The 22,319-nt window shown below is 44.2% G+C and overlaps 1 protein-coding gene across 2 annotated transcripts in view; it reads left to right on the top strand.

The window, feature by feature from the left end:
* The first annotated feature begins 542 nt into the window (after nucleotides 1-542).
* FHIP2A (FHF complex subunit HOOK interacting protein 2A) overlaps nucleotides 543-22,319 on the top strand; it is a 49,209-nt gene continuing 27,432 nt past the window's right edge. The window contains exons 1-5 of one of the 2 annotated variants that reach the window (XM_073354277.2): nucleotides 543-787; nucleotides 13,679-13,757; nucleotides 15,939-16,108; nucleotides 18,995-19,099; nucleotides 19,440-19,562. In XM_073354277.2, the coding sequence (XP_073210378.1) occupies nucleotides 743-787; nucleotides 13,679-13,757; nucleotides 15,939-16,108; nucleotides 18,995-19,099; nucleotides 19,440-19,562 (522 nt within the window). In that variant the 5' untranslated portion in view covers nucleotides 543-742. Of the gene's footprint in view, nucleotides 788-1,446; nucleotides 2,708-13,678; nucleotides 13,758-15,938; nucleotides 16,109-18,994; nucleotides 19,100-19,439; nucleotides 19,563-22,319 lie in introns of those variants that run through there. The other variant, XM_073354278.2, reaches the window with a different exon arrangement.

Genomic DNA, 22,319 nt, shown 5'->3' with positions numbered 1-22,319 from the left:
CTGGTCCCACTGGGGCTAGAGGAGGGGGTTCCATGAAGGGGCTAAACAAAGGGGCTGGTCCCAGTGGGGCTAGAGGAGGGGGTTCCATGAAGGGGCTAAACAAAGGGGCTGGTCCCAGTGGGGCTAGAGGAGGGGGTTCCATGAAGGGGCTAAACAAAGGGGCTGGTCCCACTGGGGCTAGAGGAGGGGGTTCCATGAAGGGGCTAAACAAAGGGGCTGGTCCCACTGGGGCTAGAGGAGGGGGTTCCTGTGGGGCTAAACAAAGGGGCTGGTCCCACTGGGGCTAGAGGAGGGGGTTCCATGAAGGGGCTAAACAAAGGGGCTGGTCCCACTGGGGCTAGAGGAGGGGGTTCCATGAAGGGGCTAAACAAAGGGGCTGGTCCCAGTGGGGCTAGAGGAGGGGGTTCCATGAAGGGGCTAGTCCCACTGGGGCTCCACGACCGGGCTCCCAGGCCCAGCGGCGGGGATTCCCCCGCACAGACCCGCTCTGTGCTGTGGGGGCAGCGGCCCCTGCCGGCCGAGCGGGGATAGGCGTCTCCTCAGCAGCCGGCGCCGCCGCGCGGGCGGGTGTCAGTGCCACGGTGTCTGTCGGGGAGGGAGAGCAGGAGGCTGCCTGGCTGCGCCCCTAGCCCGATCCCCGCGGCCAGGCGCCCCGCATGCAGCCCTCACCCTGGAGCGGAGGCGGCGGCTCGAGGAGCTCTCGCGATCCTCCCGGCAGCGGCTGCTCCAGTCCAGGGACAGGATGTTCTCCAAGCTCACCTCCATCCTGCAGCACGCCGTGGAGGCGGTAAGGCCGCCGGCCGGCCCGGCCGCGCCACACCGGGGATCCAGCTGCGGCCTAGTCGAGGAGCGGGGCCGCCTGGGGGAACGCGCCCGCTGATTGCCCCGTTGCTCCCCTTCCGCGTTGCTCCCGCTCCGTGTCCCCTCGTCCCACCCGGGGTCCCGCTGCCGGGGAGGGAGGTGACAGAGGTGGGGGCGCGATCCCCATTGTCCCCCTTCCTGTGTCTGCCGGGGGCGGCTGTTACGGCCCCTCCCCGCCACCCCCTGCCGCCCGGGGAGCGGTCCCCCTTTGGCCTGCCCCCAGGGCAGAGCGGCGAAGGATGGGGTAGCTGCCTGTGGGGGTCCCGGGCGGGTTGAATGGGGACCGATGCTATCCGGACTGGCCCCTTCCCCAAGGAAGGGGTGAATTTACCCTCCCCACCGCGGGGAGTGAGAAGGGGGCAGCTGAGGGCAGCCAGGACACGCTAGGCCCGTTGAGAGCAGTGCCCCCAGGGTCACTGGCATAGCCCTCTTGTCCCCGGCAGCGAGCGGGGAGAGGCGAAGATCTCTCTCTCGGGCCTTGGAGACGGGCTGAGAAATTCCCCAGAGGCCCAGCCACCGGTAATGTCGTCGATAATAACCCCCCCCCCCATTAGCCCAGGCAGAGAAGTAGAGGTGCATCTCCCCCCCTCCCCCCACGGGATTTTAGAGCCAGCGTGGAGCAGTCACTGACCAGTATTCACATTAATAGCTCCCCTTTCTTTGCCCCAAGGCAGAGGTGAGGATGCCTTTAGGAGGAGGGTTGTTAGTTATTGTTTCTGAGTGTCTAAAAACATGCTGGGTGCTTTGCAGACCCAAGTAAAGCTACAGCTGGGTTAGGGGAGCTGCCCCGGATTTTCTTGGTCAGTGTGGTGGTGTAGCAGTGTCAGGGTCTCTCTTTGGTTTCTTGCACAGTTAACAACCTCCAGAAATTCTGCTTTTTAATACATAAACTTTTTTGTTTTAAATGTATTGACTGAAAAATCAAACTGGATTTCTACCAGGCTAAGTCAGTTGCATAACCTCCAAAAAGGTTACATTTTGGGAAGTTAAGTAGCAGGGCCCATTTCTCAACTTGCTGCTTTTGCAGACCATGTAGCTATGATTTTTTGTCAAGATGGCTTTATTTTGTCTTCGCTATTTGCATGTTGTATTTGCTTTTCACAAGATCCAGATTTTTAAATTAGTTTATGAATTTGCATAGCTTTTCTCACTGACCTATAAGTCTTGATTTGTCTTTCTTTACTGTTATTTTTTATTTATCTGTGAAAAGTGTTTTGAGATAAGTGACTTACTATACTATATTGACAACTCTATGAAACCTGTAAGGCCCTGATCCTGCAAACACTTATACATATACTCAGATTTAAGTACCTGAGTAGCCCCATGACTTCAGTGGGCATAAGTGTTTGCAAGATTGGAGCTTGAAACACTACAGCCTTAGTTTAGATGTTAAAGATGGGCAGTGAATTGGTAGGAATAATCATAAAATTTATTAAAGTGACCCTTAAAATGTTCTTAGAGAGGAAAACTGGTCTGCCTTAAAGTTGTTAATACCTGATGGGAGATGCACGTTCAGATGTGATCCTTCAAAATTTTACACACATGCTTAGCTTTATGCATGTGAGTACTCACATTGATTTCAATAGGACTGGTCATGTGTAAAATTAGGCTCATATTTGTTTTCAAGATCATCTTCTTCCTGAGGTTATTGTTTTTAAAACTATAAAACCACCAATGAGTGAAGTTTTTTAAAAAGATGGTGATTTCAATGAAAACACTGTGTTGGTGACCTGTACAAATACCATAATAAATAGAAGATTTATGTAGGACCAACAAATATTGGACGTGTGAGCCTGGAAACAGTATTCATGTGAGCAGTGTCATTGTCTTCAGTGGATCTACTTAAGTGAGTAAGGGTGGCAGGATTGGGTGAAAAACTTTTATTCTTGCTGGCTCTGCAATGAAAGTTAACTAATAAATATTAATTCCCAGAACTGGGCTTATAGGATTGTTTACTTATTTGTGTGCCAATATAATCAAAAGTGCCTATGTTTATTTTAGGGCCACAAGCAATACTAAGAAAAATCAATATGCGTATCAGTAAAGATATTAAAAGCTATTATAAGCAATTAGAGGGTAAAACAATAAAAATAAATTAAATTTAAAAAAAATGGGAGGCATGTAATTTTGTGACTGCTATAAACCAAAACGCTCACCTCTTTGCATCCTGTTTACAAGTTGAAGTCCTCATCCCGTGTCTCTTAGTCTTATGAGTAAGCTCAACAAGTATTGTGGGGCTACTCACAGTAGTAAGTATTATGTTCAGTAGTATTTGCATGATTAGTATATAAAGAGTAAGAATTATAATGGTAAGAGTGAAACATGAACTCACAGAAGTGAGAGGATATTGAGCATGGCTACAACTTTCTCTTTGAGAGGTGTGTGGTACAGTATTCTAACCACAGTACTGAGACCCAGAAACTTCTGATTTCTAATCCCAGTTGTTACTCCTTTGTGGTCTTAGTGCAATGTGTCCTGGAAGTCAATAAACCCTGGACTATGTCAGATCAAGCAGGTGGGAAGGAAGGTTAGCTGGCTCCAGAGCAGTTTAGAATCACCTTCTATTTGTAAGGTCTATAGCAGTGGTTCCCAAACTGGGATTTACAGAATGTTAGTTACAGGGGGTTTGCCAGAAAAATTTCACTAATGATGGCCAGAGGACCCCGGGCATTGGAGGCAGCAGGTGGGACAGCCGGAACCCCAGGGAGAGCGGGGCAGGACAGTTTGGGCTGGCAGCCCGAGCCCTGTCCCCATGAGCGGGGGAGCCAGCAGCCCGAACCCCAGCACTCCATGCAGGGCTGGCAGCCTGAGCCCCAGGGAGAGCGGGGCTGGGCAGTTGGGGCGGGCAGTCCGAGCCCTGGCAGTCAGCGGGACCTGCAGCCCAAGCTCAGTGGAGCTCAGTTGGCCGGAGTGGTCAATGGGGTCCGGCAGCAGGAGCCCCACGGAGTGCAGAGGAAATTTAAACTTAAATCCCTGGAAATATTCATTTTTAGGAGGGGGTTCATGAGATTTCACAATTTAGAGACAGGGGTTCGCAGGCTGTTAAAGTTTGGGAACCACTGGTCTATAGAAACAGGATTTTCAGAACACGTTGGGGCACTCGTGCCTTATCCTTCCTGTGGAAGTGATCCATGCCTGATGCTACAGAGGCAAACGTTCTCTACTTTACCAGTAAAGTTCATAGGTACATTCTACAGTACGGTGGAGAGGGATAGTGCTTTCCTGATCCCTTCAGGCATGCAGTTTTATTCGCTTTCGTAATGCTCCTGTCCTGCCCTCTAAGTACAGGAACAATTAACTTTAGAAACTGAGGGTACATCTACACTACCCGCCAGATTGGCAGGTAGTGGTTGATTTATCGCGTCCAGTGTAGACACGATAAATCAATCCCTGATTGCTCTGCCGTTGACTCCTGTACTCCACCGCGGCGAGAGGCGGAAGCGGAGTTGATGGGGGAGTGGCGGCAGTCGACACCTCGTGTCTTCACAGTACGGGACTTCAGCTACGCTATTCTCATGGCTGAAGCTGTGTATTTTAGGTCGATATTCCCCTCCCCGCAGTGTAGACCAGGCCACATATTCCTATAGTCCAAGTTTCCAGCTTGCAAGGTAACAGTTGATTAACTTTATTATCTTAGCTTTCACATATGAAATAATAATCGAGCCACAGTGACTGACTCTGTGACCTATGGCAAGGAATTCCAAAGGTTGACCGTACACAGTGTGTAATCATTTGTTCCAACTGTACTGCCCTTTAAATAATTGATTATCCTCTTGTTCCAACCTTGTGATGGGGAAAAAATAAGGGGCCAATCATTTTTCATTTTGCTTTCTTAATTTTGAATATCTTAATCAAAATATCCTTTAGTCTTTTTCCTTTGCTGTCTAAATAATTCTAGTTTGTGGATGCTTTCTAAACACATCTCTTCTGTATCTGCTGAAGCTCTTTATAATACAGTCTTTAAAAAATCCTAATTTTTTGCAGTCTCTTATTACCTGTAAATCCTCCCCCGTCTCAGCAGCTATCTTTGCTGCCCTTCTCAATCCCTGCAAAGATGAAGACAGTAATCCAGATGAAGATCCACCACTGTGTGATGTATTACATTGATAGAATGATCATAACTATAATAGCCAAGTACAGTAGTGCCATCTTAAGACAGAGGCATCCTTGAATTTGATTTTGTGTGTGAGTTTTCCTGTTGTTTTGTGTTGTTTTAGGTTCAAATTCTTAGTGGGACTACAGGTATTTGATAGGGTTGATTGGTATGTTCCAGAGAGTCTGTCACAGGTTTGTTACAAACAGATGTTTTTACCCTGCCGTTAGACAGATGTGCTCCCTACCGGTGTATTTGTGTCTGACTAATCCAAACAGTGTTGAATCTTCAGGGCTGCCAAGAAGTGAATGACAATGCACAGCAAATGGGGTTTCAAATTGTTGGTTTTTAGCTCTCTTTTTTTCCCCTATACTCCTCACTTCTGTTTTCATAGAAAGAAATTGAATCTCGAGCAAGTATGTGCTCCATTGTTTGTTTGGTCCAGGTTATGTCAAGATTGATTCTGCAAATTGCTAAGGGCTTGTCTACACTTAAAATGCTGCAGCTGTACCTCTGCAGCTACACCACTATCGCGCTTCAGTGACACGCTATCTGTGCCAACGTGAGGGGCTCTCTGTCAGCGCTGGTAAACCACCTCACTGAGAGCTAGTAGCTAGGTTGATGGGAGAATTCTCCAGTGCTGTCTACACTGAGGGTTAGGTTGATTTTTTCAGACCCCTGAGCGACACTAATTTCCTCATGTAGACCAGGCCTCAGTCTTTTTAAATACTAACCTTTGGGGCTTTTAAGAGATATTTACATGTAGAAAATTATAAACTTTGAGCATTTGGAATAGCTCTCAATTTCACTTCAAAGCAGGATAATTCTGTATCATTATATAGCTGATTGGCAATAACAATAGGTGTTAGCTGCTCCTAGCATCTGTAAATTCTTACTAAATCTCTCTAGATGCTTATCTCTCAATTGTACCTTATTACAAAGATACCTAATTTGTTTTAACTCCAGTTTCCTTTCTGTTATTGTCATGACAGGTTCCTTCTAGCCCAAACTAACTTTAATGAATGACTAGACTTTTCTTTTAAAGAATCACTTAACCTTGCTTATACTGCCCTGAATCCTTACCTTCATCTGTATAAGTACTCAGAGCGAGGTGTTGTCTACTTGATTAGATATAATATAATAACTCATGTTTCAGAGTAACACTCTGTTAGTCTGTATTCGCAAAAAGAAAAGGACTACTTGTGGCACCTTAGAGACTAACCAATTTATTTGAGCATGAGCTTTCGTGAGCTACAGCTCACTTCATCGGATGCATACCCGGTATGCCACAAGTACTCCTTTTCTTTTTGCGAATAACTCATGTGTTTCTGAGAGTAGATCAGACTAAACCCTCCCATTATAATTTCCTAATAATTTATCAAGGACTGTGGTGGAGTCTCTATCGCTGATAATTTTTAAATCAAGTTTGGATTTATTTAAAGGTACACAGGAAACAAGCAGAGAAATCTTGTGGCCTGTGTTTAGGTCAGGCTAGAATCTATATGATTACAATAGTCCCTTCCAGTCTTATAATCTATGAATAAAATAAGAAAGTAGAAAAGCTTATTATTATTTCTAATGGTAACAGCTATAAGCTAAACTTCTGATCCTGCAAATAATTACACACGTGCTGAACTTTACACCTGAAGTCAATGGCCTCCTATATAAACTAGTGGGTGGTTTCACTAACCAGAGAAGGGAAATAAAGCTACACACACTTTTTACGGCCCTTTCCTCAGTGCAAGTTTTATTATCCACCAAGCAGTCACAGATCAAAAGCAAATCAAATGAAAAATACTGGGCAATAATCCCCAGAGACTTTCCCTGTTTCAGCCATCTGGTAGGGAAGAGGACCCACCCTTTGCATCCCATTAAGGCCCCTTTGCTGTAACTTCCCCTTCCTTTTCACTCTGTGCTGAGCACCCATGTGACCTCCCAGAATCTGTTCAGAAGGTTCACTTCTACCGTGTACATTGGCCTGGCCAAGTGGCACTGAAGGGAAAACCCATGTGACCTCCCAGAATCTGTTCAGAAAGTTCACTTCTACCGTGTACATTGGCCTGGCCGAGTGGCACTGAAGGGAAAACCCTGACCTCAGTCTTTGTGGCCCACCCCTAGTCAGGTTGTAAGAGAGCTGGGAGGTAGCCTTCCAAGGTTCTGAGTGTATGAAAAATGTTACAGCAAATATTTATAAAATCTGTGAAGAAAATCTGTATGAATGATGTCTGGTTTCCTGAGACTTTACATGCTTTTTTTTTCCCAACAACTCATAATTTTTTATTTTTTGAGAGTTGTATGTTGGGCAGATTTTATAGTTAGCAGTCGCCCCAAGGATCTGTAATTCCCATTAGATCGAAAGTACTAATTTTGGAGGGATATTTGGGTGGGATTGGGTCATAGAATCATAGAATATCAGGGTTGGAAGGGACCTCAGGAGGTCATCTAGTCCAACCCCCTGCTCAAAGAAGGACCAATCCCCAACTAAATCATCCCAGCCAGGGCTTTGTCAAGCCTGACCCTTAAAAACTTCTAAGGAAGGAGATTCCACCACCTCCCTAGGCAACGGATTCCAGTGTTTCACCACCCTCCTAGTGAAAAAGTTTTTCCTAACATCCAACCTAAACCTCCCCCACTGCAACTTGAGACCATTACTCCTCATTCTGTCATCAGCTACCACTGAGAACAGTCTAGATCCATTCTCTTTGGAACCCCCTTTCAGGTAGTTGAAAGCAGCTATTAAAGCCCCCCTCATTCTTCTCTTCCACAGACTAAACAATCCCAGTTCCCTCAGCCTCCCCTCATAAGTTATGTGTTCCAGTCCCCTAATCATTTTTGTTGCCCTCCGCTGGACGTTTTCCAGTTTTTCCACATCCTTCTTGTAGTGTGGGGCCCAAAACTGGACACAGTACTCTAGATGAGGCCTCACCAATGTCGAATAGAAGGGAATGATCATGTCCCTCGATCTGCTGGCAATGCCCCTACTTATACAGCCCAAAATGCCATTGGCCTTCTTGGCAACAAGGGCACACTGTTGACTCATATCTAGCTTCTCGTCCACTGTAACCCCTAGGTCCTTTTCTGCAGAACTGCTGCCTAGCCGTTCGGTCCCTAGTCTGTAGCGGTGCATGGGATTCTTCCATCCTAAGTGCAGGACTCTGCACTTGTCCTTGTTGAACCTTATCAGATTTCTTTTGGCCCAATCCTCTAATTTGTCTAGGTCCCTCTGTATCCTATCCCTACCCTCCAGCGTATCTACCTCTCCTCCCAGTTTCGTGTCATCTGCAAACTTGCTGAGGGTGCAATTCACACCATTCTCCAGATCATTAGGGAAGATATTGAACAAAACCAGCCCAAGGACCGACCCTTGGGGCACTCCACTTGATACTGGCTGCCAACTAGACATGGAGCCATTGATCGCTACCCGTTGAGCCTGATGATCTAGCCAGCTTTCTGTCCACCTTATAGTCCATTCATCCAGCCCATACTTCTTTAACTTACTGACAAGAATACTGCGGGAGACGGTGTCAAAAGCTTTGCTAAAGTCAAGGAATAACACGTCCACTGCTTTGCCCTCATCCACAGAGCCAGTTATCTTGTCATAGAAGGCAATTAGATTAGTCAGGCATGACTTGCCCTTGATGAATTCATGCTGACTGTCCGTGGTCACTTTCTTCTCCTCTAAGTGCTTCAGAATTGATTCCTTGAGGACCTGCTCCATGATTTTTCCAGGGACTGAGGTGAGGTTGACTGGCCTGTAGTTCCCAGGATCCTCCTCCTTCCCTTTTTTAAAGATGGGCACTACATTAGCCTTTTTCCAGTTGTCCGGGACCTCCCCCAACCTCCATGAGTTTTCAAAGATAATGACCAATGGCTCTGCAATCACATCCGCCAACTCCTTTATCACTCTCGGATGCAGCGCATCCGGCCCCATGGACTTGTGCTCGTCTAGCTTTTCTAAATAGTCCTGAACCACTTCTCTCTCCACAGAGGGCTGCTCACCTCCTCCCCTTGTTGTGCTGCCCAGTGCAGCAGTCTGGGAGCTGACTTTGTTTGTGAGTAAAGTATCCAGAAAGAAGCTGGTCAGTGGTGTGTTTCAAAGCTCATGGAGCAAACTAGAGCACAGGCTCATCAGCGAAGTGTTGGCTACTGGAGCGGGTGACCAGAGGCCATTGCCAGTCGCTGCCGACTATAGTGGGCGGCTTTTGCAGTTCTGTTTATTGTGTTCCAGCCATCTGAGCTAGGAACACACACATCATTTTTTTTATAATTGGGATTTAAAATTTATTCCTGAAGGCCGAAAACTTTTCTTTGTGTAATTGAGGACTGAGAATTGGTCATGACCCATGGAAACTTAATTAAACATTAATTAAAATGGTTGAATATAATAAATTTATAATAAGATTATTTCCATGGGTTAAATATAACTGAGATGAGTAAATACATATTTCCCTTTTTTGCCTATAACTTTAAGGTGGCTCCTTCATATGTGGTAGCTCATTAGTAAACTTTGAATTGTGTTTGGTCTTGGTCCAGATCCTAGAAGACAAGTATCAATGCTTTTAGAAAAAAAATCATTATTCAAATTGGCAGTAGTAATGCCCTATTAGTTTCAGTGGGTAGATGATAATTGGCTGTGGAGATTGAACTACCTTTTCACCCTTATGGGTGATCCCTCCCTATCAGGGTTAAAGCGTGTTCTCAGGAATCTTGCACTTCTGCTAGTTCTGTACTTGTTCTGTAGATGAACACAATTTCTACCAGTATAACTAACTATTTCATTTGGGTGTGTGTGTGTGTTTGTTTTTTAAATAAAATAAATATATCAATACAAAATCTATGTGCATACCAGGCCCTAGGTCAGGGATGGGCAAACTTTTTGGCCTGAGGGCCACATCGGGTTTCCGAAATTGTATGGAGGGCCAGTTAGGGGAGGCTGTGCCTCCCCAAACAGCCAGGCATGCCCTTCCCCCCCCCCCGCTTCTTGCCCCCTGACAGCCCCCCTGGAACCCCTGCCCCATCCACCCCTACCTGTCCCCTGACCGCTCCCCGCTGCCCCGTTGAACCCCTCCTCTCATTCCTGACTGCCCCCCGGGACTCCTGCCCCATCCAACTACCCCTTCTCCCTGACTGCCCCCGGAACCCCTGCCCCTGACTGCCCCCTGCTGCCCCATCCCACTAGCCCTTCCGGATTGCCCCCCCGAGACCCCTGCCCCCATTTAACCCCCCTGTTTACCGCCCTCTGACCACCCCGACCCCTGTCCACACACTCACCCCCTGACCACCACCCCAAACTCCCCTGACCTCTATCCAACCCCCCCTGCTCCCTGCCCCCTTACCGCCCTACCGCTACAGCTGCGCCACCCAGAGCACCAGGACAGGCAGCCGTGCCGCCCAGCTGGAGCCAGCCATGCCACCGCGCAGCACAGAGCACCGGGTCAGGCCGCGGCTCTGCAGCTGCGCTGCCTGGCAAGAGTTCGCAGCCCCACTGCCGGGAGCATTGCACTGGCCGCACAGTGAGCTGAGGCTGCGGGGGAGGGCCAGGAGCTCAGGGTCTGGGCAGGAGGGTCCTGTGGGCTGGATGTGGCCCGCGGGCTGTAGTTTGCCCACCTCTGCCCTAGGTTATACCGGGGTAAAAAAAATTATGTAGACGAGCCCTTGGTCTAGGGCTGTCCTTGAGGCACTTTTCACCAGCACTAAATCCTCTCTAGCCTAAGAGAAGAAAAATCTAAAACTTTAAAAAGTACTTTCCTTCAGTTTGCTGTCTCCCTCTGAAGAAGTAATTAGTTAGTAGAGGAGTTTCACTCCATCAAATACCCTCCTTTCCTACTCAGCCTGTTGTTTTTCTTCCTCTCAGTCTCTTATATTTTATAAGATTAAGCCATTTTTCAGGGATTTCAGGAGCATGTAGGCCAGGGGCGGGCAAACTTTTTGGCCTGAGGGCCGCATCAGGTTTTGGAAATTGTGTGGATGGCCGGTTAGGGGGGGCTGTGCCTCTCCAAACAGCCAGGCGTGGCCTGGCCCCCACCCCCCTGCTTCTCGCTCCCTGACGGCCTCCCCCGAGACTTCTGCCCCATCCAACCCCCCTGGAACCTCAGCCCCCCTGGAACCCCTGCCCCATCCACCCTCCCTGTCCCCTGAGCGCCCCTGGAACCCCTGCCCCTGACTGCTCCCCGCTGCCCCATCCAATCCCTCCTCTCCTTCCTGTCTGCCGCCCCGGGACCCCTGCCCCATCCAACCACCCCTGCTCCCTGTCCCCTGACCACCACCCCGAACTCCCCTGCCCTCTATCCAACCCCCCCTGCTCCCTGCCCCCTTACCGTGCTGCCTGGAGCACTGGTGGCTGGCGGCGTTACAGCTGCGCCTCCCAGCTGGAGCCAGCCACACAACGCGCACCACAGAGCACCGGGTCAGGCTGGGCTCTGCAGCTGCGCTGCCCCAGGAGCCCCCCCCCCCGCCCCCCAGAGCACTGTGCCGGCGGCGCAGTGAGCTGAGGCTGTGGGGGAGGGGCCGGGGGCTGGCCTCCCGGGATGGGAGCTCAGGGGCTGGGCAGGAGGGTCCCAGGGGCCGTAGTTTGCCCACATTTGATGTAGGCTGAGGAAGCAATCCTGCAGTCCTCAATCAGCAAAACTCAGTGAGGCCAATAAGAATTTTAATTGAGTAAGAACAGCAGGATCTAACCCTGAATTACCTTTTCACCTCTAAGAGCAGTCCCTTGAGGGCTGTGTTGAGGCAATTTGTTGGGGGAGAGACAATGTCTGGGAAGCTTGTGACTGCTGCTGCTCTCTCTGTGGATAAATTGTCTGTGCTGGAAATTGAAATCCTCAGTCTGGCACTGGCTTTCAGAAACACTGAATTCACCTAGAAACAGATGAGACTAGAATAGAAGTGGAGAGCAAAATCGCATCAGTCAAGGGTGAATTTTTAATATAATCTATTTTAGCATTACTTTTGAAAATAATGTGGGCTGAAAAGCCATGAGGAAAAGCCCTTTATCCCTAAGAAATGCTCTCTGCAACCATTTATGAAGCAAAATTTAGTTCTGATTATATATTATTATAGAAACCAGTACAAATTGATGGCAATAATGGCTTCAGCCACCCATCCCCGGCCAGCAAGGAAAACAAAACCTGATATGTAAAGATGTGTCCTGTATCTACAGCTACTTCTCTGTTTTGCAGTAACCAAACAAGATGTATAGTAAAATAAATATTCTGCTCAATGAAAGACTTTCAGATGCCTTTTTTTTTGCCTCATGACATTTGGTGCACTAAAATGTTATGAGGTAAAATGTAATGTCAGGGCCCAGAATAGCCTTGGGGGAACAGAAGAGCAGTCAGATAGCAGGGAATGGATAAATGGTGTGTAAATTCGATTGCTTAGTTGACATTTGGAAGTAAGTGTCCTAACGCTGATCCTGTTAGCCACCATGCACAGTTACTTTTGAATGTCTTTCATTTCAAAGTCTTGCGTACGAAAGGTCAGTAATATTAAGAACTCCTCTTTCCTTCGGCACATGATGTGCTTTCATATATTGGATTTTGCGTTTTTAGCCAAGATAAATGTAAACTTCATTAACTAGAGAAAAACATTGATGTATAAAATTTTCAAGGGTATGCAAAGGTTTGAGAGCCCTCCATTCCCATTGGCTTATTGGGATTTGAGGCGACTCAAGCCCCTAAAGGGGGAAATTGGAAGCAATGATTTATGGTTTGAAGCCTCAAATTTGAAATACCTAGACATGAAGAATCACAGATTCCAAATCCCACTGGAGTGACAGCCCTTGAGTCTTCTAAGAGGAATATACTGAGCTCCATGGAGTTTGGTCCTTTCCAGTAAGGATGACCTTTCCTCCCATTATTGTGCAGCATTCTACCCAGTGATTATTCAGCTGGCTGCTGCATCCTGGCCTCTGGAGTGGCTGCATTTCATTTCAGCAGTGTGTGGGTGAATTGTTCTGGCGCTCCTTCCTAAGAAGAATTCTGTGTAATGAAATAAAATATAATTAAATAGAGCCTAAGATTGATACATTGAAGGTCTTGAGATTTTTGTTATAGGAGGTTCTATTCCGGTTGTGAATAGCTTTGAATGCCATGTCTTATGTTTGGGCCCACCGGCTGTGCTCCACCGAGCAATTATTGGCAATCCATAGAGAGCTGGGTGGCCATGATACTGGCTTCCCTTGTCTTCAGCTGCTCTTTTGAAATGTCCAGTCTCTTAATTCCAAAGAAGAGCCAGGAAGGCTATAAAAACAGCTGGAAACCAGAAGGAGTCGTCATCCTGTAAATGAAAGGGGGACCTCTTTCAGGGGCTGGAGCTCCTAGCAGCCAATGAGAGAGGAATGTCCTGGGGAGAAATGAGGGAAGCAGCTGGCCAGTGTAAGCAGGGGAGCAGAGGGAGAGAGTGGGAAGGGGAGATGATATGAAGAGCAGAAGCAAAGGAGTGTGATTAATTTTCTTCTTAAAGGATTAAACACTTATATATATAAATAGTTGGGAGGTACTTTCCTATGTGAGCAATTCCTTTAGTTGCCGAAGTATGTTGTAAAATCACAAATGGGTGTACAGGTGTTTATGAGACAATCTCACTAATAAGATGTGGCCCATGTATGAACAATTTTAGAGCCACTGCTTAGGGATTAAGGATAGAGTCTCCTTCAGTCTTGCAGGAAATGTATTTTGATCATTTCTAACCACTTAGGTTTTTTGTTTTGTTTTGTTTCCATAGCTTGCGCCATCCCTTCCGTTACAAGAAGATTTTGTTTACCACTGGAAAGCAATTACCCATTATTACATAGAGACCTCAGGTAAGAGAACTTTTTTTTTTTTTTTTTTTTTGCATCTTCACTATGGAAAGAGGCAAACTGGAACTACCTCAGTGCTGTTTAAAAGTGAAGACTGGGAAATAGCGAAACTGTTTTCATTAAGTAAGTTCCTCTTTCTTTTTCCAAAGTAACAAAAAACATTTGTTTTAAAATATCCTTTATCTTTGATTTACCTTTGACAAAGCACCTTGATAGAGGGTGAACAACAGCGGATGTAATGCCTCATTCCCTGTGCACCTTGTTGAGAATTGTACCTTTTAAGGTCAGACCTAATTTCTGGCTTCACCAGTTCAGTTCACTCTAAACACACATCTGCAGAAATGTAATCCTGATAACCCTTCTCATTTCTGTTGCATTGCCTCTTTTCCTTTTCTTTCCAAGGTTTTACCACGTCTTCACAAAATCACTTTGCAGTCATGTACACTTGAACAATCATTTCTGAAGCCAGTCAGACTTTCATAGAATGCTCAGTACTGGGCATATTTCTGTATTTTATCTTTTTTAATTTTTTTCTCAGATTGTGTCTCTCCTTAAGGTATTTTGAGACTGCAACTGTGAAAGTTCTTACAGATTTCATCCATGTTTGACAGAATCAAACCAAAGTTAATTAAAACTCTAGTGTCTGCCTTCTGCTCTTCTTCATTTAATTTAAAAGCTGGCTGTTCAGTTGAATTATGGCTGTATTTGCTTAATGTAAATCACATTTCCACCATTCCAACAAATACATAAATAATTGTCCTCCTAATCACTTGTTCTAGTCTGTTGTCTTTAAAGACAAATATCACCATGCCCTATGTACTCTTATCTCTGCATGCCTATTAGAGTGGCTATAGTGTTCACAACCTCAGGACTTCTGATTTCTTGTTTAAATCAATATGTACTCAAACTGACATATAAGCATGTGTGGTGCAAAATAAAAATAAATTCAGCTTTGGCTTCTGTACTAAATATTTATTTGCAAAAACCCAAGCTTCCATTCTTGCTGCTACCTCTCCCTCACCACCACCTTCCCCCAAATGAAAATCTGCAAAAAGATCTTGAAAACTATGTGTTTGGATATGCTACCTTTGAAATCAATGGAAATTTTACCTTTACTTCAGGGGGAGCAGGATTAGGTCTTAGAAGCCTTACTTCAACAAGTCAGTCTAAACTAACGGTTGACAGAGAACTGAAATTGCCCTGATGTGGCAATTCTCTTCTGTGAACTTGTTTCCTTTGGCATTCAAATGACCGTTACAGTATTTTAAAGTTATTGCATAAGAAGAAATGACTAATTCCACACTGCGTTAGTTGTCCAATTAAAATATGGCAAAATAAAAATTTGTTTCTAAATTCCTAGAAACACACCAGTGCCATACAACACCTTAGGTTAATTCCTGTTCTCAGTTACACTGGTGCAAATTCAAAGTAACTCCATGGCCTTCAGTGTAACTGAGATCAAAATCTGGCTCTTTTCCTTTATAGAGATCTACGAGCTGAACTGTACTCTGAAATTTGAATAAAACAATACACAGTCTTAACAAAGACGATGTAATAGTCATACTTAAGAATTTTTTTAAAAAATTGAACTGAGCCTGAAGTTTGGATATTCATTATTTGTGAGATTAAAAAAAATAGGCTTCTCTCTGTCTCTCACTCTTGAATGAATTGTTCAAGTGGAAATGAAGTAGATTCTGGATGCTGTCCATAGATTCCAGTCTTGGATTGTTTTGGGACCATCTGACTAGTACAGTCTCAGAAATTTAGTATTCCACACTTTTTTTTTTTCACATTAAGGTTAAACTTCTCTAGTATCTAGTAGTCCACATTTTCAAAAGTGACCAGTAATGCTTTGTATCTATTTTGAGATACGTTAAAGAGACCTGATTTTCAGAGGCATGTGCTCAACCCTCTGGCCCCTTTAAGGTGTCTCAGGTTAGGCATTCAAAATCTCTGTTTCCCTTCTGAAAATATGGGCCAGCATATTTATGTAGATGTGAATTATCTAGTTAATACTCTCTTTACCACTCACTGACTATGTTGTAACAATTTTTTCAGAGGGCTCTTTTAATAGTTATTTTGAAAAACGGCCATGTTTTAAACCAAAGGTTTATAATTGAACTCAAAGGAAAAGGAAAATTTGGTTTTTATTTTTATCATTTTAACTGAATATTTTTTATTTAGATGACAAAGCTCCTGTGACTGATACCAACATTCCTTCTCACCTGGAACAGATGTTGGATATTCTAGTTCAAGAAGAAAATGAGAGGGAATCGGGAGAGACAGGGCCTTGTATGGAATATTTGCTACATCACAAGATCTTGGAGACATTGTACACACTAGGGAAAGCTGATGTAAGTACATCTCAGGCGGTGGGCAAGAGCCTCATCCTTTGAGGTACTTAGGACCTTCAATCCCATTAGAATTATGCCAGTTGAGGATGGTCGACACCTGGCAGGATAAGACCCGTAAACTCTATGAAATCTTGCTGATGATCGTTTGTTTCACATTACCCAAGAATGTTGCTGGAGTTCCAAAGTAATATGAGCAAATGAGTGGTCATTCAAGTCAGCCAAAGTGAAGTAGTATGGTCCATTGGTTAGAGCACAGGACCTGGGAGATGGGAAACCTTGACTATGTGACCTTGAGCAAGAAGTGACTTTGGCTCTCTGCCTGAGTTTTCCCACCTGTATATGGGGATAATAATACTCACTCTCCTTTGTACAGCATTTTGCTTGGGTGACAAATGCTTTATTAAGTTTTGTTGTTTGTTTTTCTGAAAACAGTTGTGTAGATTACAGAAGCATGCTGTCCCTGATTTAGTGCTCTGAGCTGCAAAAGACATTCAAATTACCCTCCATAAAACAGTCTCTTGGGCACTGTGCTCTTTAGATAATTTAATAAAGCAGAGAGAGGTATGGGTGAGATTCCATATGGCATCTCAAGTCCTCTTTGCTCTGCTCCGGTGGTGCAAAGGGGATTTGAAGCTGCCTTAAGGCACCACCTCAGGTTTTCCCAAACTGTATTCCCACCTCTGTGGTCCCCTCCCCAGCACAGGGCGTGCGACCAGAGCACAAGGAGCTCTCGCAGTCCTGGCTGGTGGAACAGCCCCTTTGGGGATGTAGCATGAGATAAACCAGCCCTGAGTCTACTCTAATTTGTGCCAGTCTAGTTTGATGGCTTACAGCCCCCACAACTGGGAGGGTGTGGGGGACCGAAAGGTGAGTAAAGCCACCTGTGCTCTATGCCCCATTCTGAGTCATGCTATACTGCAATTGGCAGCTTGGCCCTATATATTAAAAAGCCTTTTCAACTTCGTAAAGTTCTGAATTACATGGGACTAATATTTTGTTTTAACTGTAGAGAACTGGATGGCTCAGGACTATCAGTTAGATGGTGATAGCACATAATTAGTACTTTAATTAATGTTTGTACAGTTTCATCTTTTACATACTCTAGTCACCTTAGAGCCTTTCTCATCTATGTCACTGGTAGAAATCTAGCCCAGGTGAGTAGTGACCACTTGGTGTTAAGTTTTCATGGCTATTCTGTGGCCTGTGTGAAGTTTGTTTTGGGACCTCAGTCCATTTCCCAGGAACAGGAAATGTCCTCAAAACTGCCACCGCCACTGTTGGTGCCATTCTTGGCAGCCTTATGTACTGAAAGGCCAAGGATTGACTGGATCATGGAGACTCAGTTACTCTTTCATCCCTCATGGTAGTAACTTCATGTCACGGTGGAAGTCCATCAGTTGGGCAGTGTAAGAGCTTTCACTCCTGCTGCCTGTTCTGAGGATAAACAGAGCACTTCATTCTCCAGGGTTGTCAGTCTTGCACCTTTCACACATTCACTTGATGTTTCTTGTCTTATCTGGTTGGTTCTTATGTGTAAAGATAGTTTTCAGTTTCTCTGAGCCTGGGGGACAGCAATCTCTTCCTTGTGGGACCACCTTTCTCCCAATATTCCTATCAACGTGGCATCTGTCTTGCAGCCTGGTTAATGAGGTGCCATAATACATAACATGGCTGGGGTATTTAATTAGCAATGTATTTATTAGAAATATAGTTGGTTTGATACAACTACAAACTCTGTGAGGAAAACATGATGCAGTTGAGCTGTGTGAAATGCAAAACTGGCAAAGTGCTTTTAAGAGTCAAGAGAAGTCATTACATTTACAAAAATATGTCTGCACAAGTGATTCTTGGACGGCATGTCATTTATACTTTACCATTTGTGAATTACTATTCATACTTTACCATGTGTGGACTAGTTGACCTTTTGAGGTCCCTTTCAGCCCCTACAGTTCTGTGATTCAGTACACCTGAAATAAATACATGGTTCAATGTGTGCAGGGTGTTGCAGTTAACTCCAGTTAGGGAATATTCTCACTTTGTTCTGACTATGGTATGTCTACACAGCAGCTGGGAGGAGTAATTCCCATCTTGGGTAGACATACACATACTCAAACAGAGCTAGCACCCACAAATAGCAGTGTGGCCACAGCAGCTCATAGTAGCCATCTGAATACAATCCTGCCTGACCTCCTGTGTACATACTGAGGTGGCTAATCTAAGCTCCATGGCCACACTGCTGTTTTTAGGCGCTAGCTTGAACAGAGCTAGTGCATGTATGTCTAAACCCAAGCTGCAAATCACACCTCTCAGCTGTTATGTAGATTACAGGCATTTTTGTCCTGGAACAAACATTTGTGGAGTGTCCAGATTAGCATGTACAAGAGTGCTAGGTAATTCAAGCTAACTAGCAGTCAGTTAACTCAAATTTTAAAAAAATCCTCTCATGTAGACAAACCCTAAGTGGTGTGTTAAGTGTGATGATTTTACTTGCAGTAGAGCTGTACCTAAGTTGTTGATATATGATGTTGGGCTTCTGTAGTGGCATAAACTTTCCCACAACCCACTCTCTGTGTTCTGTTATACAACTCAGTTGGCTAGGCATAGGCTCTTAGATGTTAAAAATATCAAGTTTTGTGAAAATAAATATAAATTAAAAGCATGCATTCAATTAATGTAAAGGGTGTGGTTTTTTAATAAAATAAAGCATGTATAGTTAGCAAGACCTAATATTTTCAGTTGTTTTGGATCAACTATTTAAATTGATCTGTTTATTTATGATAAAGCTGTTCAAAAGGATGTTAATATTTCAATTTAATCTCAGCTGTTTTGGATGATCAGCTTGTATGTTGTTTATTTCATCGTTGTTCTATTTCTGTTGTGGTCTAGTGTCCTCCCGGAATGAAACAGCAAGTTTTGTCTTTCTATACCAAACTTCTAGGAAGAATTCGACAACCTCTTCTCCCACATATAAATGTATATAAACCAGTGCAGGTACGGTTCAAGTTTCAAACAAACATTTATTTGTGTATGACAGGCTTTTTGGATGTCAAATGTAATGGTTTCTCTCTTGTGTGGGGTTTCTGTCTGGGTTTTTTTGTTTTTAATCCCCCAGTGCAATAACAAATTACTGATTGGGACCTCTGAGTGTTACTGCAGTGCAAGCAGTAAATAATAATATCTCATGTATACCGGTGTAAATCTGTTGAAGTCAATGTACCTTAATGTCATCAGAGAATCTCTTTGAGAAGAGAATTCAGCCTAGAGTGCCTACCAATAGGCTACTGGGTTTCTTCCACTTTTAATTGTCTACTTTTTTCCCCCCCACTCACAGAAATTAATCAGACTTTGCGGTGAAGTTCTAACAGCACCAACAGAAAATGAAGAAATTCAGTTTCTCTGCATAGTATGTGCAAAGCTGAAACAGGATCCATACCTGGTCAACTTCTTTCTTGAGGTATGTTTACAAGTATATTTCAAAACTGGTATATTACAGCCAAAAAATTCCTGAGAAGCAGATTGGTGCTGCACTGGCTGCTTTCAATTAATTGAGTGTCATTTTCTTTAAAGTATTCAAGGGATTTTCTTTTATTTTTATTTTCTATTAGAGAAACAGTCTCATTCTTTTGTTCCGCATCTTCATTCAGAGCTCACATATTTTTCTGCTTGAAACCATGCCTAATGCAACCATTAGAGGGCACTCTCCAAATTAGAAAACGAGCATCTTAGGACTTGTCTACATTACCCGCAGGATTGCCGAGCAGGGGTCGATTTATCGTGTCTAGTGTAGACACGATAAATCGACCACCGAGTGCTCTCCCGTCGACTCCAGTACTCCACCGGAGCGAGAGGCTCAAGCAGAGTCGATGGGGGAGTGTCAGCTGTCGACTCACTGCAGTGAAGACACTATGGTGAGTAGATCTAAGTACGTCGACTGCTGAAGTTCACGTAGCTGAAGTTGCGTAACTTAGATCGATTTCCTCCCCTAGTGTCTACCAGGCCTTAGTCAGTGGGGAAGTAACAATGTCGTGAATGTAACATGGGAGCCCTGCATTCAGGAGTAAAATTGGACTTCTTGCTTTGTTCTTTGCCTCAGGTCATGGGAGAATAAGTGACTATCCCATGAAGCTTTGAATGCACCTTGCAAAATGCTGAGGGCCTTGGGGGATTGGGCCCTTAGTTGGTAGTGATGCATGTGGTCTGGAATGCTAGCCTGAATAGCCACAGTGTTGACTGACATCAGAATTAGAAAGTTTAACAGCAGGAAGATTTGGAAACTTCAGGATACTACTGAATTTAAAAGAGAGTTCTAGGATCACTGAGTTTTGTCTTAGAGCTCAGGCCAAGCCTTAAGAGATTATTGGAAGCTCCAATGTTTCTAATCATAGTAGCCTATGGCAGTCCTCTTCACAACTTCTAGAGGAGAGTTATTTTCACACAGGACATTTTAGATTCATTTAATTGGAATGCAGAGTTTGTTGATTCTGCCAGTCCATGCCCCTAGCCTTTCAGAGGCTCTAATTTGTAACTTGATATCTGTCTCAGACCTTGGAAGACCTAAGAGGGTAAATTCCCAGTATGCCATCTGATACTTATCTTGCAAATTCCATTAACACAGACATAATTTATAGCTGAAACTCTGGTGCATCACTCCAAAACTGTACCTGCAGGTATATCTAAATATAGCATCTTGCTGGAAGTTTGTTTGTGGAGCTGTGCTGTATCTCGTCTACTTCTACAGTTAAAAAAAAACCCAGCAGGCACCTATTTGATTCTCTGTTTAAACTATCAGCTTTTTTTCAGTTGTTCTCTAGTGAATTAGTCATTCTATTACAGAAGTTTTCAACTATATTGCTTAACAAGCATTAGGATCAGGGACTAATTGCATAGCTACATCTCTTGGGAAAATAAATTTGCTAGGTGAATGGCAGTTGAAGTAACCTTCTGTAAGCCATTTTTGAATCCTACTTAGATCTTGTGGCAGTGAGTTCCTCATGCTATATGTGTGTGGTGTAAAAGAGTTTCTTTTCATCAGCTTTAAATTAGTTACCACTTAATTTATTGAGTGTCCCCTTGTTTCTGTATTGAGAGGATACACAGAAATGGCTAATTTACCTTTTCTGTCTCATTCATTATTTTATAAACCTCTTACTCATTTCCTTTCTAAATAGTCCTTATCTTTGTAATCTCTTCTGATATGGAAGGTTTTCCATACTGTTGATCATTTCCACTTCCCTTCTCTGGAACTTTTCTATTTCTGCTGTATCTGTTTGGGTGGTGGTGGAGTGACCAAAATTGAATACAATATTCAAAGTAAGGCTCTACCATCAGTTTATAACATTACATTATATTTTCAGTATTCCCTACCCCTTTGGTTACTGCAAGCTAACAAGCTGTGAAGTCACTTAATGATAAAGTGAAGTTGCACCACTCTCAGCAGAATTTGACCCCCCAGTGTTTATCTATGTCATGAAAATGTACAAATGTATTTTTATATTGCCTACTCTCTACTGGGTTTTCTGATCAGGTCACTCAGAGGAGAGCTTTGTAGAAAGCATTGAATATGTATTTTATGTAACCTTTTTTATTAGGTGATTCAGGATCTTGTCCTCCACTCTTGCAGGAGGCAGGTGAGCAGCTAGACTGCAGAACTGCATGACTAGACACATGCAAACTTAAATATACACAAAAACTCTAAATGCATGTGTTCTGATGTACAGAGGCTGACATTACCTGCACCTATCAGAAATAACTGAGTTTGAACATAGCACATCACTCTAAGGGTTCACTTATGGAATTCAAGCCTTCTCATACAGGGGTTATTGTTCTTGATACAGGCACTTCCCATTTATAGACAACAAGAAATAGATCCTAGGAAGTTCAGTAATTTCAGTTTTAAGGATAATGTACATTAACATACTGATTGGTTTGCATCCTTAGGCCTTTCGCAGTGTAAAAAAAAGACCTACTTGTAGAAAAGACAATTTTATGTTCTCTGAAATCATAATCTTTCCAACATACCCCCAAATCATACTTCTGTTGGACCATGAAATAGACTATAAATGTGATCCCTGGGTTACCTCCCCATGGACTTCAGTATATTCGTGCACAGTAGCAATGCAGAACAGTGTCTCCACAAAGAATGCACATCATCTAGGCAAGTGTTCAGAGAATTTTTGTAGTTTGCTGTCTGACTGTCGTGTATTTATTTCCT

Source organism: Lepidochelys kempii, chromosome 7, assembly GCF_965140285.1.
Source record: "Lepidochelys kempii isolate rLepKem1 chromosome 7, rLepKem1.hap1, whole genome shotgun sequence".
Classification (NCBI taxonomy): Eukaryota; Metazoa; Chordata; order Testudines; family Cheloniidae; genus Lepidochelys; species Lepidochelys kempii.
The sequence above is the reverse complement of the archived record's forward strand: the minus strand, read 5'-3'. Positions and strand labels throughout refer to the sequence as shown.